This window comes from Equus caballus, chromosome 23, assembly GCF_041296265.1.
Source record: "Equus caballus isolate H_3958 breed thoroughbred chromosome 23, TB-T2T, whole genome shotgun sequence".
Classification (NCBI taxonomy): Eukaryota; Metazoa; Chordata; class Mammalia; order Perissodactyla; family Equidae; genus Equus; species Equus caballus.
In genome coordinates this window covers 53,127,254-53,142,884 of record NC_091706.1, presented here as the reverse complement: position 1 = coordinate 53,142,884, position 15,631 = coordinate 53,127,254, and the positions used below count along the sequence as shown (strand labels likewise).

The following is a 15,631-nucleotide window of genomic DNA, read 5'->3' as shown; positions in this document are numbered from 1 at the left end:
ATAACAACTTATATTAAAGCCACCATACCATGTAGTTCTCTGTTTCTAGAACTGAGATGATGGTCTTCATTTTTTCAGGTTTAAACAGTTTTTAAACATACTAAATAGGAATTATTAACTAATTATTCTCTTTGCTCAGAGTAGCTGGAGTTTTAAATCTCATCTTAAAAAAGGTTACGGTCAATTGCATATGAAAATCAATTAGTAAAAATATGTCTCAATTCATCAGATGAATGCAGGTATCCTTGTGTACTTCCTTCCTGATATTCAGTTGAACCATGGGGTCCTGTGAGAGAGAACATGGTCTGGAGGCAGGAGCACTGAGTTTGACTTGAAATCCAACTCCAATATTTACTAACCAAATGATTCTCTGAGTTCCAGTTTCCTTCACTGCCCAAGGTTGTTATGAAGAGCAAATGAACTATGGTCAATTAAGCCTTTGTAAATTATAAAGGGTTATACAGAAGTAGGAAATTTATAACACGTTTCCTGGATGCTTTTCTTTATTACATGATGGTTTACTGATTTCCATTTTCTGAATATAAGCTCCAGGAGGGCAGGAATGTCATGTCTTGTTCACTTTGTACCCCAGAACCTTGTATCGTGGCTCATAGCAGACACTCATGACTGTGGAACTCTGACTTTATGGATTACTACCACTACATCCAGAAAAAAACATATTTTAAGAAAATCTCTCAGATGAATTACGTGATGTTTTAATTATAGTTGATTCATCCTCAAAGGTACTTCATGTTCAGAAGACAAATATAGAAGGTTTTTTTTTTAAGGCTTATATAAGTATCTTTGATGTGCTACTTGCTTCTAGAATGTTTTAAAAGGTAAGGAGAACAATATCTTAATTAAGAAATTTCCATTATCTTTCAAAGTCCCAATGTACATGTTTTCAGGCCTGTGTGCAAGCATTATAGCTACTATTTCTTCTCAGTGAAACATATAAAAGTGATAGCATTTATATTACACTTTAGAATTTATAAAGCATATTTTTGTATTCTTTCTTTTAACGCTGACAACTACTTTGTGAAGTAGGTTCTTTCTTTTATCTAAAAAATAAAACCAAAGTCAAAGTCATCACTGTCATTTTTATTCCACTTTTTTATCCAATAGCTGGAAATTATTTCACAAGTTCCCATGTCTGGCAGGAATCAGATGATCTTTCTAGATTGCAATTTCAAAGAATTTTGTACCGTTTATGAAGATTAACAGATTACAGGCATACTCACAACTTCATAAATACTTTATGTATCATACATTAAAAAAGATGAGACTTTAGAGTTTCCAGGATCAGAATGAAGTATTTCCTTCCAGAAAATATAAAAGCATATTACCTCATCCAGGACCAGAGCAATGATGACACACGTTGATATGTGAAGATAATGCTGTGAGGTGTGACGAAGGATGTGAACTGTTCCAGCCACATTCTGTCCCCTGGTTCCATTTGAAATGCCTGCAGCTATGAATAGGCTGATTGGAGTCAGAGATACAAACTGACCAGAGACCTAGCCTACAACTCTGGCTGTAACAAAGGCCCATCCTCTTAACCAAACGATCTGATTTCTCTTCTAAAACAGCAATTTACAAAAATGTTTACCAAAAATCTAAAACTACTGCTTACTTTCAAAGTGACTAAGTTATTTCAAGACAGTAGTTGAGTGCCTAATAAAATCTTACTCCTTATATAATTATAATACCATTATCTTTGGTTAAAATTAATTTAGAGAAGTTAACTTGTGGCAATTAACTTCAAAAAAAGGTTACTAACAGCCTATTAGTTACCATGGAGCCATTACATTACAAACAATACACAAAGGAGATTTGAGGCACTTGCCTGGATCCCAGCATCTGTTTGAAAAGTACACTTTTCAAATCAAGACTCAGAGTGTTTGGATACTTCTGAGACACACAACATGGCTCTAACCCCACATGTCAATTTGTTAGTATACTCCAGCATGCTATTTGTCTTGGCAACTTGTGATTTCAAAAACTAACAGAAGATGACTTGTAAGGAAACATCTCTTTTTATATATAGTTTCAGACATCTGGTCTAAAAAAGCAGAGATTTCTGGTTTCTGGGGAAATGAAATATCCTGAGGGAATAACTTAATTCTTATCTGAGGTCATACCGGTAACCAAGAGAAAGGGTCTTCTTATTCCAGTGACCCACATCTTAGAATATATAGATTTTAGACCCTTTCGATTTTTCAAATTTAGCATCTTCCATTTTAGACTCTTTAGAGGTTCCCATGAATAGGAAAAGCTAATGAATCTTACACTCCCGAAAGCAAAGAGGGAGGTAGGGAAGAGAGGATAGAGATCTATCTTACTCCCTCCTTTTGTACTCTTCTGTTTCCTTCTCAAGGGCAGGAGCAGGGACAAAGTTTGAATGGGAAGAAACTGGCCTGAACTGAAAAAGGCAGTCTGGGTTTAGCAGACTGGGCTGATTCTTCCTCCTTTTCCTTGAGCCTTAGCAAGCTCTGCTCGCTGATTCAGGGAGAAAAACGCAGAGCAGTCCTTCAGTGCCCACTTCCTCTTCACTGTTCTTTATTGCCATCCATGCCTGCAAGTTGGCCCAGGAATCTATGTCCTTCAACCTAGGAAGACCTGTTCCTTTACACTAAACTCCTAATCTTCCCAATTCCAGAGGCTTATTAATATGGGGCAGGGGTGTTTCTTTTATCTGATTACAGCAATGAATATTAAGCATGAGTGAGGTTTAATCCTTGGTGAGTTTTCCTCTTAAGTAGGTGATGCCTGATGCAATAGAATGAGCATTGGATCTGGGGTTCTAGGATCTAGGTTCTAGGTGTAGCTCTGCCACTTATTAGATGTGTTTTATCCATTTTAAAATAGAAAATAATGCCTCTTCACAATACTGGTGTAAGAGTTCAATAAAATAATACACATGAAAGCTCTACTGCATGCACAGCCTGGCACCCAACAATAAACGTTAGGTGAATGTCAACCTCTAATTGGTAGGAAGTATAGGAAAGTGTATGTGAGTGGGAAGGAGAGGAAAGCTGGCTTCTAATGTAAATTTTCTACCTTTCTGCTTCCTTCACATTCATTTCCCTCCTGCCCAAACGCTAAGGAAGTAATATATATGAAACTATGGCAATGCAGGTAAACACTACCCGAGAGCCAGCCTTCCCTTCCCTCTTTTCTGTAAGCATCTTGGTGCACTATGGAGTTCAGCAAAAGAACTGTGACCTGGGAAAAGGGTGTGATTTACACGGTGAACCACAAATATTTGAAACCTGAAATCATAAATCCATATATTTGGGAAATAAAACTAGTGGAGCTCTTCTTAACCTAAGTGGTAGGCACACTTGGTGACAACACGAAGGTACATGCCACGCAGGAATACTAAAAGTTCCCTGGTGCTGCTAAAGTACCAGGCACTGCTACAGCATGATAGACACAAAAGCACATTAAGCTAGTGGCACAAATTATCTCCCCAGTGATCCCATATATGTATACATCAATACATTTATATGAGTACTTAAAGACAGCCCTTGTTAATGGCTGCATGAAGGAAAGACAATTAGCAAACAGATCAATATTAAAATGCTGGCTGATTCTCAAGCCCTTGAGTAAAATGCAGTCCTTGAGGATACTGTCACATACTGTCATTTACATGTCATTAAGCCACTAGTCAGCCTGATTAAGATAGAGATTTGCACTTATAAAAAAGTTTGATCTTTTGAGGAGATATTTGTCCAGCAACTCATCATCTCTCTTCTGGGGGGTACCCAGTTCAGTGGACATATGACCCAGACCTGGTCAGCTAGAGTACCCCATCTCCCAGGGCCCACATGGTTGTTCAGGGACTCACATATGACCCAGGCTAAACCAGAGTCCTCCCCATGTTGCTTCTGCCATACCTGTGAGCAAAGACACTTCTCCTGCCCTTTGAGGTTGCCGGCAGCCATCTTGCCAACCATGTGGAATGATGCCATGCCCTGATGGCTCTTGTTTGACCCACTGGATACAGCTGTGCCTGATCAGATCTTCTCTTAAACTTTTTGGTTTGTGAGCTTATCTTCCCTTTTTTGGCTGAAGCTATTTTGAATTGGGTAACTTTCACTTGCATTCAAAGACCCAAGCATAACAATATTGTAGCCACCGCTAATGAATCTGATTTAGCTAATGTTCAACACTATGCTTATTTTTAAATGTGTATAGCAGTTCCAAAAGAGTGTTTTATTGAAAAGAATAAGAAAACATATCTAATTCACTGAGTCATTGATCCACTGAATCAATGAATATCCTCCAGAAACTTCATGGGAAATAGATCATGATGCCTCTGTTACCACAAGCAAAACCTTCCCTGTGCCTTAAAAACAAATAAAAGTCATATGCACAAAATTCACAGATAATTTTACTAGAATTTAGTGGAGAGGAGATGATATAGTCAAATTTTCACAAAGAAATCTTCAGATTGAACTCTAGCCAAATAAAAGAAAATTCAAGTTCTTGTTTCAGTCTCAACTGGCCTGGGTACTGAAGTGATGTCCTCTTCTCCTGATGTGCACGTGTCAAGCTGCCAGTTACACGGCCACCCTTTCAGGACCCTAACTCTCTGCATCATGTCTCAGTGATACCAGACACGAATTCTCAAAAACTTCTTCCATTTCTATGGTTTTCCTCATCCAGCTGAGAATGCTGCTGGCGGCTGCAGAACTGTTCACCAACCATATGCTCTGGTCCATACAGCTTTCTTCTTAAACTCTGGGAGAACTCGCAAGGACAGCAGAGTGGCTAAGGGGACAAAAAGTAAAGTACATGGTTGCATCTGGTGCTGCTGCATTTGAAAAGGTCGTTAGATCAAAAGGTGTCAGAACAGAATCGGCTTTTTCTCACTTGGCTAATCTTCAAGACTCAGAAGTCCCTTTAAGACTTACACAGAATTTTAATGGTAGAAACCATTAATAAAGGCTGGGGAAAAACATTTATTTTTTTTTAAAAAGTTACCCTGCAACCAGTTAACAGGAAATTCTGCAAAATTAAAACAAAAACTGACTTCTGGAATGCTGGTGATTTTTTTTTTAATCTGGGTGCTAATTACATAGGTGTGTTTCCTTTGTAAAAATCTACTTATTATTTGGCACTTTTCTACGTGAATATGATTTTTCCATTAAATGGTTAATTAAAAGCAAAAAAAAAAACCCCAAAAAACTGATCCTGTAATGAAGTCAGGTTCATGGGCACAATGGAGTAAGCATGGTAGTACTAAACTATATTTGAACATTACCCACGAGTCTGTGCTTTTTCTCATTTGTCATGGGTCCCTCAAGGATTGATTTAAAGTAGGAAAGTTCTGTGTAATCCCACTATGTAATTTGTTATATATCTTGTTTTAGGATACTAATATAAATATATTGAGATATTATTTAAAATATAATAGTGTAAGGGAATGTAGGTGAGCCAGAGTTACACAATTATTGTGTGTGATTCTAATAGGCCCTTGACTATATAATGAAGTGAACATGTACTTCCTTGACCCAAATAACTATGTATATGGGAGAATGTATGTAGGTTATATGCAAATATTACGCCATTTTATACAAGGGACTTGAGCATCTGTGGGTTTTGGTATGCAAGGGGGATCCTAAAACCCATCCCCTGAGGATACGGAGGGACAACTGTGTATGTCTGGAGTAACCAATGGTATTATGGATCCATGGCCATTAAAATGAGTCGAAACTCCCTGAGGCAAATAAATGGAGGAAATCCTAGCAGCAAGTCTCCAGGGATGGATCAAGTGAAAATAGGTCAAGCCACAGCCATGATTCTCAGTGAAGTTCGGTGGTTGATCAGAATCACCTTCCTACACATGCCTTCCACCTCCTTTGGGGGTAGGGCGAAGGATCAGAACCAGCACATTAGGGAAATCTTGCTTGTTGGACAACGAATCAATTATACCATACTTAAGTAAAGTATGGTCATACTATGATTCAGGCTGGCCAGACGGATTACCCAAGTGCAGGCCAACAGGGAACTTCTCAAGGTGAGATTTCCAGTGCAGTATCCTACAGCACGTCAGGGGCATCAACAACAGCCTCTGGTAGGACCCAGACCCCCAAGTCCCAAAACACATACGACAGTCTCGGGCCATAGAATCAACGCTGAAATGACTTCTCCGATTTGAGTAATAAAATAATGTACATAATTGTCACAGAAAGATTTTCTATGTTTGTGGATCCTACAGTCATAGTTTAACAAATCAACAGAGAAGTATAAAAACACAAAAACCATCTAAGTGCCAGAAAGCATGGGAAATGTCCAATTCCCCTGGCAAAATACTATGCAGCTTTTAAAAATACTATTTATGAAGCCAGTGTAAGAACAAGTTAAATGCTTTTAAAATAAAAAAGTCGGTACTCAAAGTGTCTATGTGTATTTTTTCAATTGTATATGATTATGAATATGTTAAACAACACTCACAGACAGAGGGGGCAAATACTTCTTAGAAAAAGTATCAAAATTGTCTCTGGGCAATGGGACTCTGAATTTCTCTTTGATTCTTCTCTTTACTTTTCTGAATTTTCTAAATTTTAATTAAAATCATATTTTATCATATAATAAAACATTTTAAAACTGTTTAAAAGTTAAATTTAAAGGCACTGAAACTCTTTTTAAATCCACTTTCTAATTCAAAGTGCCATGTTGGTGAGAGCTCCAGATTACTTCTCTAAACCGAACCTAGATGAGGCCTTTCAGAAACCAACACCACTAGAAAGCTGTTCTGTAGCACCGACAATATTGGATGGTTTTCACCTACACTGGGCATAAAGCACAGAAGTAATACCTTTTAAAAGATCCCTGGATTTTGCTGAGAGGACATTTTTCGGGCTTTCCATGATGGTGAATATCCAGTCAATGAACTAGGGTGAAAAATGAAGAACAGTGTCAGTGAAGACAACCCGAATCTCAGTGAGAGATCAGTCACACCCTTGGGCCTGCAGACACGCCTATCAGAGCAGCAGCCCCCAGGCAATACATGTCTGGGTCGGGGAGTGGAGGTGAGTCAGGGCCCAGGCACAAGGGATGGTACAGTTGGACACAGTTCCCTTTTAGTCAAATGACCCAGCAAAGGCAAACCTCCTTCCCCTGCTGAATACCCTGAGAACTGCTATTGGATTTGAGAGTGAGGCAGACATGGGCTCAGAGGGCCTCTTGTGTGCCATGCGCACTCTCTCTCATTATTCTGTGAGGTCCAAAGAGCTTGTGATCCTTGCCTGAGTCCATTTCCAATGAATAGCAGAGTCAAGATCTGAATCCAAGCACACCTGGCTTCAAAGTCCCACAGATTTCTTCACATGATGCTGCCCCCAACCTGGTTTCCTGTGCATCTAGGCCTAGGCTCCAAGGCTGGGCAATAAATAGGGAAACATATCAGATGTAAGCCCCTGTTTCTAAAATAAAATGTGTTTCTGTAAATGAGAACAGTTTGTGCCCGAATGGATATGAAACAGGAAGTTGAAATGCAAGAGAAAAGGCATAAAATAATTTACTAGGTAGAGCCAAGCGTGTTAACTGCAAATAAATCCTGCAAATGAGGTAGAAACTCATGGTACTCATAAGTTTGACTGATCTCCCACGGTGCAGTCAAAATTGTTTCTGAATTAGATACAGGGTAATTTCATTGATGACTGAATGTTGCCAATCTTGGCTCATTAAAAAACACATACATTAGTCATACAGACTAAGCATTTTTATCTTTGGACATAGAAGCTGAGTTGAAGAAACAGTAAAACAGAAAAAGAAAATATTCCCAATTCCCTGCTTTAATTAAAAGAATTTTTTTCTTTGTTTATTTTCTTTTTCTCAATTTTGTTTTATAATATCCTACTGTTAAGTAAATAAATCAAGGACTGCAAAAACATAATAGATGCAGGATGTCTACAACGCAGCCCAAAGTGAACACAGTGTCCCAGGCCAGGAATAACATGAAGGGATAGCACATTTAAATTTATTTTGATTTAAAATGAAACAGAAAACACAAAATTTGGGGCAATAATACTAATGCTTATCAGGTTTAAGAAAACAAACGCATTTTAATTGAGAAGCTCAGTGGAGTTATATGTGGCTAAGGTCCACAGTTCAAATATTTTTAAAGATAATGTTCAGATTTTAAGAATAAGCCACAAAAGGTTAGTTTTAAGCTTTCGACCTCATAAAAATCCAGTTTTGATTAAATGGGATTCAAAAAAGAATCTTCCAATCAACTACATTAAAGACAGGTCCGAGCCATGTATAAGAAGTACAGGAAGCAGCGTGTTTTCATACACTCTGCACGACAGCCAGTAGCCTGGGGAATCTCAATCTTAAAACCCAAAAGGTGTTTCCTACAGTTTGCATTTTCCAGAGGGCGAGGGGGACGGCATGAGGCCTTTACCCATCTCCCCTCGGAATCTAGCACAGAGCAGCTGGAACATGGCTGTAGGACCGAGTGAGCTGTGGGGAACCTTAAATATGCTACAAGAAGACGGATGCTCCAGACTCACATTTCCCTCGGAAGATCTCCCTGACCCACCCCAGGCATGGTTAATCACCCCCTTCCCCTGCTCACCACCTTATCCTCTGATCATACCATTTTGCAGTCTTGAACTTGCCTTCCTCTCTGTCCTCACTCTGAGATTCTGAGCTCTCAAAACTCACTCATCCTTTCATCCTCAGAATTAAGAACACATGTGCCTTCAATAAATGAAGGCAAGTATAAGCTTTTCTTTCCACTTCAGCCCTAACTGTAAGCAGATTGTTGCTGCTGTCATTGTTGTTGTTTTAATTACTCTGAGCAGTTACCCTGGGCCTGGGCTAGCTTCAATCTCTGAGGCTTTGTATCTGGCCGAGATGTGGGGCTGAGCATAAAAGCCGAGGTGTGATTCGAGTTTCACTTAACTCCAACCTCAATTCTACAGCAGCAACTGCTGAAGAGAAAACAGCTGCCTGCTCTGGTAAGTACGTGGCTGCCAACCTCACCTTCTGGGTCTGTTCCTTCCACGGCTCTTTCTGCAGGAGAAGAGGCATGCTACTGGGAAGGAGAGTGAGAGCCTCCTGCAGAGTGACCCTGTGCATTGGACTGCTGCCAAGGAAGCTTGCTGCTGGCCCAGCCGGGCCATTTTCCCGATGCCATGGCAACCAACTGGCACTGAGGCCAAGGAGGAGAGGGGCAGCGTGGTCCGCCCACGCAACCACTGTGGTTGCAAATATCAGCAACAAGAAGTCCAAAGCCTACAGTGGAAATAGAAACCAAGTTAGGTCACATGTTTAACAATTCAGTGTAAGACATGCTTACATACACAACCCCCATCATGATGCAATGTCATCTTCCCCTTCGGCCACCCCTCCTCCTGCCCCACTGCCACTCCAGAAGAGGAACTGGCCTCAACAGCGAACTCTATTTCTATCCTTAATAAAGAGCCATTTTAGGGCTTTGGAAGGTTTTAGGGATCCTCTTTTCGAAGACTGGCGACCCAACAGTTTCATTATTATTGTTCTAACATTTCAGGAGAAACATAATTTATTTAATTCCTGTTCATACCGAGGTTCAAACACTCCTCAGTTTTGGTATTTTCAAAGAGATTAAAAATTAATTAAGAGTGATACAAGGACATTTAGATTTATCGTTAAGTAGCCAAAACTGATTTTTAAAAATATGTAGTGTGATTCTATTTTTGAACAATAACAAATGACCCTCCACATACATTTTTAGAAATCTGTCTGGAATCCATCCATTTAGATTTTTAGACTAATTTAGACACTAGCAGAAGTGGTGGGAACAAGGGCCACCTCCGACTTGTTGGATTAGTGTGATTTAAATTACACTTTGTTCTGCTTATCTGTGTTTTCTAAGTTTTAAAAGATTTTTGTAAGAAAACAAAGGTCAATAAAAACTTAAAAAAAGAGGACAGATTATGCTGGTTCAAAAAAAATTTTAAAAAGTACTCCTCAATCTCTTAAAATTTGTAATATCACGAATTAAAATTTCAAAAAGACACACAACTCCTTAGAAAAGCGGGGCAGAATTTCAAATCCCAGGTTATGCAAATTTTACACAGCAAACAGGATACTCATGAAACATGCCTATAGAAAAAATCCTACTACTAAAAAATTCACAATGGATAGCAAAATCAAGAAAATTAGCAGAGTAGGAAAGTGCTGTCTTCATTTTACTTATTAATCTTTTTTTTAACTCACCCAATACCAGTGGTTGCTAAACTTTTTTGGGTCATAGGTCATTTTGCAGGTGCGATGAAAACTCCCCTCCAGTATGTGCACACACGCACATAAGTATTGGTGCAAACACAGATTACTTGCATACACTTCAGGAACCTCTTCAAACCAGGTGTTTGAAGCCATGCTCTGGGCCAGTGTGGAGGCCCGAGCCCTGTACCCCACATTCTTTGTGGGATCAAGCCCAAGTACATAGGATCCTGGAATTCCTCTCCAGCTATTGTCTTTTGTGTGCTGCCTGTCAGGAACGTATTCTGTTGAAAATATTTTTCAAAGGGCAGCCAAGAGCCTGAAGAACATAGGTTTCCTTGTGACATCAGAGAGTTGTCACCACTGCTTCCCAAAAATAAAAGGAAGGAGGGAAAGACAGCTGCAAGCAGCAACATATTCCTCTTTGGGGAGAGCAGATACAAATTCTATATTTTAAGGAAGCCACAAATTATGCCTCTAGATGGTACCTCATCAAGAGCCGTGTTCTGAACAGAGGTTGACTGGTAAGCAACATTTCTGATGTAACCCATCAGTTCCAAGAGCCACTCCATTCTCTTCAACACGCCTGAGCAAAAAGGACATTTTATTACCAGACCATAGTTTTACTTTGAAATGTAAAAAGATCAGTAATAGCCATCACAACTAAAGCAGAATACCTGGTGAGGATTCCATGCCACTGTTCCACAGCCTCTCGCAATACCTGAGACTTGTGATAGCCCTGAGAGAGCTCTTTGACACTATTCATGTCAGATGACCATATTTTGGTCTTTATTTTCAAAAGCTAATTCATTCTTCAAACCTACCCATCTGGTAGTGATAAAGTGCATTTATTGGAGTTTCTCTCTCAACATTAAACACACTAGGAGAAGCGTGGCATGCCAACTGGCTAGTAATGTTAAATCTTGGATAATTAGTTGTATTTATAGACATCCTTTGCTTCAATATTCGCAATTTATGCCAAAATCACAGAGAAAATCTATCCCAAAGACACAAAAAGAAAAAAACCCCAGCTATTATAGAGTAACTGGAGAACAGACATCAGCATAAATATTGATTTTTCCATTTCGATTTTTTTAAAATGAGGATTCCTGGTGCAGTAAAGACTACTTGGGAAGGCTTTCAAAATTTAGTGAATAAGAGGAAAATGGGGAACTAACTTTGAAAGCTAGCTAGTTATAACCAAGGCAATATCAAATTTATCTCAGTTTACTTCACGCATCTTCATACTTAACTGGGAACACTTACTAGATTTCTTCCTGATAAATGCACTTCTGATTTAGAATTAAAAATTCTAGTTTCTTATCACAAGTTCATTTTCCATTGGGCAGACACTACTGCAGATACAAGACAACTATCTCAATTGCTGAAGAGGAGCATGAATCAAAATTTCCTTTAGTCTTTTTTTTTTTTTTGTAAAGGTATGCTTTTTGGTGAGGAAGATTGGCCCTGAGCTAACACCTGTTGCCAATCTGCCTTTTTTTTTCTCCCCAAAGCCCCAGTACATAGTTGTATATCCTAGTTGTAAGCGCTTCTAGTTCTTCTACGTAGGATGCCGCCACAGCATGGCTCGATGAGCAGTGTGTAGGTCTGCACCCACGATCCGAACCGGCAAACCCCGGGCCACTGAAGCACGGCGAGCGAACTTAACCACTGCACCACTGGGCCGGCCTCCCTATACAGTCTTGAAAAGAGTATTACAGTTATGTTTGTCAACTTTCTCTCAAAACCTTAAAGGTACAAGAGATGGGAAAACAGGGCACAGAAACATGAGTAGCCTGCCTCAGGTCACAAGGGCGTCTCAGCCACATCTGATCCACTTAAGCCAGGTGCCATTCAGAACCTGAATGGAGACTCGAGATATTATGAGCATCTGACCAAAGGTAAGGGAGGGGAAAGGGGGGAGCTCCCTTTTCAGATGATTAGTAAAGTGTAAATGTTTAAAATGGTCTAAAAGTTATGCCATATGATTCATCAGCAGAGCTTCAGGCCTGGAGCTTCTTCCGGCTTGAGGATGCAGTGAGGGTGTCCAGGTTTCATTCTTCTCACCCCTGAGAAGTTCTTCTGTAGAATAACTATTTAATTTTGTTCTTGCTTTTTTGTTTGTTAAATGACCAACCAAAAGCCATTTTCATGAAAACATCAGGCAGAATCGATGGACCTCCTGTCTTTTTGGGAAACTGAAGCAGGCAGAATCAACCTGATAAATTTGTTTATATCCTTGAGGGCATGGAGGTCCAAATACAATATAAAAATCAACAGAACTCATTCCCATCTCCCAAGAGTGGCTGTTGTGAGCTGTAACTGCCCATTTCCAGCCAAGGTGCTCCTCATTTGATGTAACAAGGCCTCACCTGTGTCAAGAAGCAGTAAACTAGTTGTTAAGTTGAGGCAACAGTTGCAGTTTAAAAGGGAGGGCAGGCGGATCTTTCTGTTCCCGTGTTCGCCCCAGGCGGGTCTTACCTGTGTTGGCATGGCTCACAATCCGTGCCTGGTATAGGCTGTGCAGCATCATCCAGGCCAGTGTGTCTTGTTCATGGTGCTGAACAGCAACACTGAGCATGTCAGTCAAGCCCATCAAGGGCAATCGTCCTTGAGAGACCAAGTACAGTCGGACAAAGGTGGCCTTTTCTATGCTGCTCTGCAAAACAGCAAATTGTTCAGTTACTATTAAATTAACTGAAGTCATTATAGAACATCAGGGCAAGGGCAAAACAGAAAGGGTGAGTCTGAAGTTGATTACTATTCCAAATGCTGGAACTGTTCATGCCTGGCAGCATGTGACCTATCTGCCTGAGTGATGTATTAAAATGTAGACACACACACAGAGTTGTAATGTCACCTCCTGTTCTCTCATAATAACCATAAATGATTTCAGGGGGTAATTGGTGATGATATTTAGTGAGAATACACAAATAATAATAACAACAATGATAACTAACAAATACAGTACTTATTAAGCGCCAGGCACCATTCTAAGCACTTAACATGTATTAAGTTGGCAGTTCACAAAGTATGGTACACAGACCTCTGGGGGACCCCAAGACCCTTTTAGAGAGTCTGTGAGGTCAAACTATTTTCATAATAGCACCAAACTATAGCAATATTCATGTATTTTTCACTACCACTTGTAATTTTTTTAAAAGCTAGTTTCATTTAAAATGTCCTTGTGAACAATAAAAATTACTAGCTTTGTTAAACTTTTGCCCTTGAGTACATATCTTTTTAATATTCTGTATGACAAAATGGGAAGTATGCATAAAGGACTTCAGCTGCACAACCAAGTATGCCGGTTGTCTCAAGAAAAAACACTTGTGAGATTGAGTTGTGAGTTGAAATAGCCACTCTTTTCATGGAACACCATTTACTTGAAAGAATGGCTGCTGGACAAACTATAGTTACTCCAACTGAGCACTTGACAGATTATGTTCTTAAAATTGAAGGAAGTGAGACTGTCACTTCAAGGAAAACACTTGACAGTATTTGTTGCCAATGATAAAATCTGAGCTTTTAAGCGAAAATTAGGTTTCTGGAGAATGTGTATCTGCTACTTGGACTTGGGCAGCTTCCCAATACATAAAAGACTTTCCTGATGAGGGTCTTGATGATATTTAAAAATAAAGACGTTTTGATATTATATAAGGAAATGGATCCACATTTGGAAGATTTTTTAAACTCAGTGACTCAATATTTTCCAAATGACCAATGTATGATGTTACAAAATTATGCATTGGTAAAAGACCCAGAGAGCAAGGTGGACCAATGGATCCTAATGTAACACAGTCTGTGGAGTATCTGGTATGGTCTCAGATTCCACAGTGCAACAAACCTGCAATAAACTACCACTTGTTGAGTTTTGGTGCAGTATCAAAGAAGGAATCCACAATTATCTGAGAAGACAATTAACTCACCCTTCCCCTTCCCACCTGCACATCTGTCATGAGGCTGGAGTTTCTTCACACACTTCTCTAGACAATGTCACAACGACTAAAGCAGCAGCTGTGAGAGTCCAGCTGTCTTCTACTAAGCCAGACATTAAAGAGATTTGCAAAAATGCCAAACAATGCCATCTTTCTCATGAATTTGTTTGTTTTTTGGAAAATACTTCTTCTTATTTATGTTAAGATACAATGGGCTTATTATTATTACTTTTAAGTAAATATTTTTTAAATTTCCTACTTTTAATTTCTAATATGGTTAATATTGACAGATACGACCCATATAAATAAAAGTTCTTTGTAGTCCTTAATAATTTCTAAGACACTGAAGCGGTCCTAAGACCAAAAAGTTTGAGGACCACTGTATTAACCATTTAATTCTCACACCAATCTTATGCAGTAAATTACTATTAACATTCCTCCTTTTCAGATGAGGAGACTGAAGCAGAGAGGTTTAGTAACTTTCTTAATGTCACATAGCTATAGGTGGCAGAATAAGAATTGGAACCCAGGGCCAGCCCAGTGGCGCAGCGGTTAAGCATGCACATTCTGCTTCTTGGCGGCCTGGGGTTCGCCAGTTTGGATCCCAGGTGCGGACATGGCACCACTTGGCATGCCATGCTGTGGTAGGCGTCCCACATATAAAGTAGAGGAAGATGGGCATGGATGTTAGCTCAGGGCCAGGCTTCCTCAGCAAAAAGAGGAGGACTGGTAGTACTTAGCTCAGGGCTAATCTTCCTCAAAAAAAAAAAAAGAAAAAGAATCGGAACCCAAGGAGTCTAAGCTCTTCACCACTACTTTATTCTTACCTCTCTATTCTTCCCAGAAATGAACAGAAAACACTGACATCAGAACACTATTTAGAATGTTCTAGAGACAATGTTCTGATTAACACTTTAGGAACCCAAGTGAATAACAGCAACCATTAGTGCTAGCTACTACAAAGTAAACTAGATGCATTACTTACAACTATATTGCATGAGTATAATAATAGGATATAATAAATTATACGAATGTAATAATTACAGTAATAAATAATTACTGAGTACTTGCCTTGGGTCAGGTACTTTTCCAAGAACTTAACGTGGATTAAATCATTTAACTCTCAAAACAGCCCTAGGAGGTAGGCGTTATTATCTTCCTTTTATAGATAAAGAAACTGAGGCAGAGAGAGGTTATAAAACTTAACCAAGGTAACATTGCTAGTAAATTAGGGAGCTGATTTCAAACCCTGGCAGTGAGGCCCCAGAGTCCATTCTCTTAAGCATTTCCTTATACTGCTGGTCCCTGCTTAAAACAAACTAACCTCCAATATGTTGATATTCCCGATATACTAACAGCGGTTCTCAAAGCTTAGGATGCACATAATCACCTGCAGAGACTGTTAAAACACAGACTCCAGGGCCCCACCTCCAGAGTTTCTGATTGAGGATGCCTGGAGTGGGACTCCA

At 39.5% G+C, this 15,631-nt stretch overlaps 1 protein-coding gene across 10 annotated transcripts in view; it reads right to left on the bottom strand.

Annotated features, from left to right (window-relative positions):
* Positions 1-1,080: 1,080 nt before the first annotated feature.
* The window catches only part of FOCAD (focadhesin), a 269,889-nt gene continuing 255,338 nt past the window's right edge, over positions 1,081-15,631 (bottom strand). For 8 of the 10 annotated variants that reach the window (XM_023627427.2, XM_070248566.1, XM_014735493.3 and 5 more), the window contains 5 exons: positions 12,706-12,883; positions 10,713-10,810; positions 9,001-9,252; positions 6,827-6,902; positions 1,081-4,776 (listed from right to left, as the gene is read on the bottom strand). In XM_023627427.2, the coding sequence (XP_023483195.1) occupies positions 4,703-4,776; positions 6,827-6,902; positions 9,001-9,252; positions 10,713-10,810; positions 12,706-12,883 (678 nt within the window). In that variant the 3' untranslated portion in view covers positions 1,081-4,702. The remainder of the gene's footprint in view (positions 4,777-6,826; positions 6,903-9,000; positions 9,253-10,712; positions 10,811-12,705; positions 12,884-15,631) is intronic. The other 2 variants (XR_011431488.1, XR_011431487.1) reach the window with 1 other exon arrangement.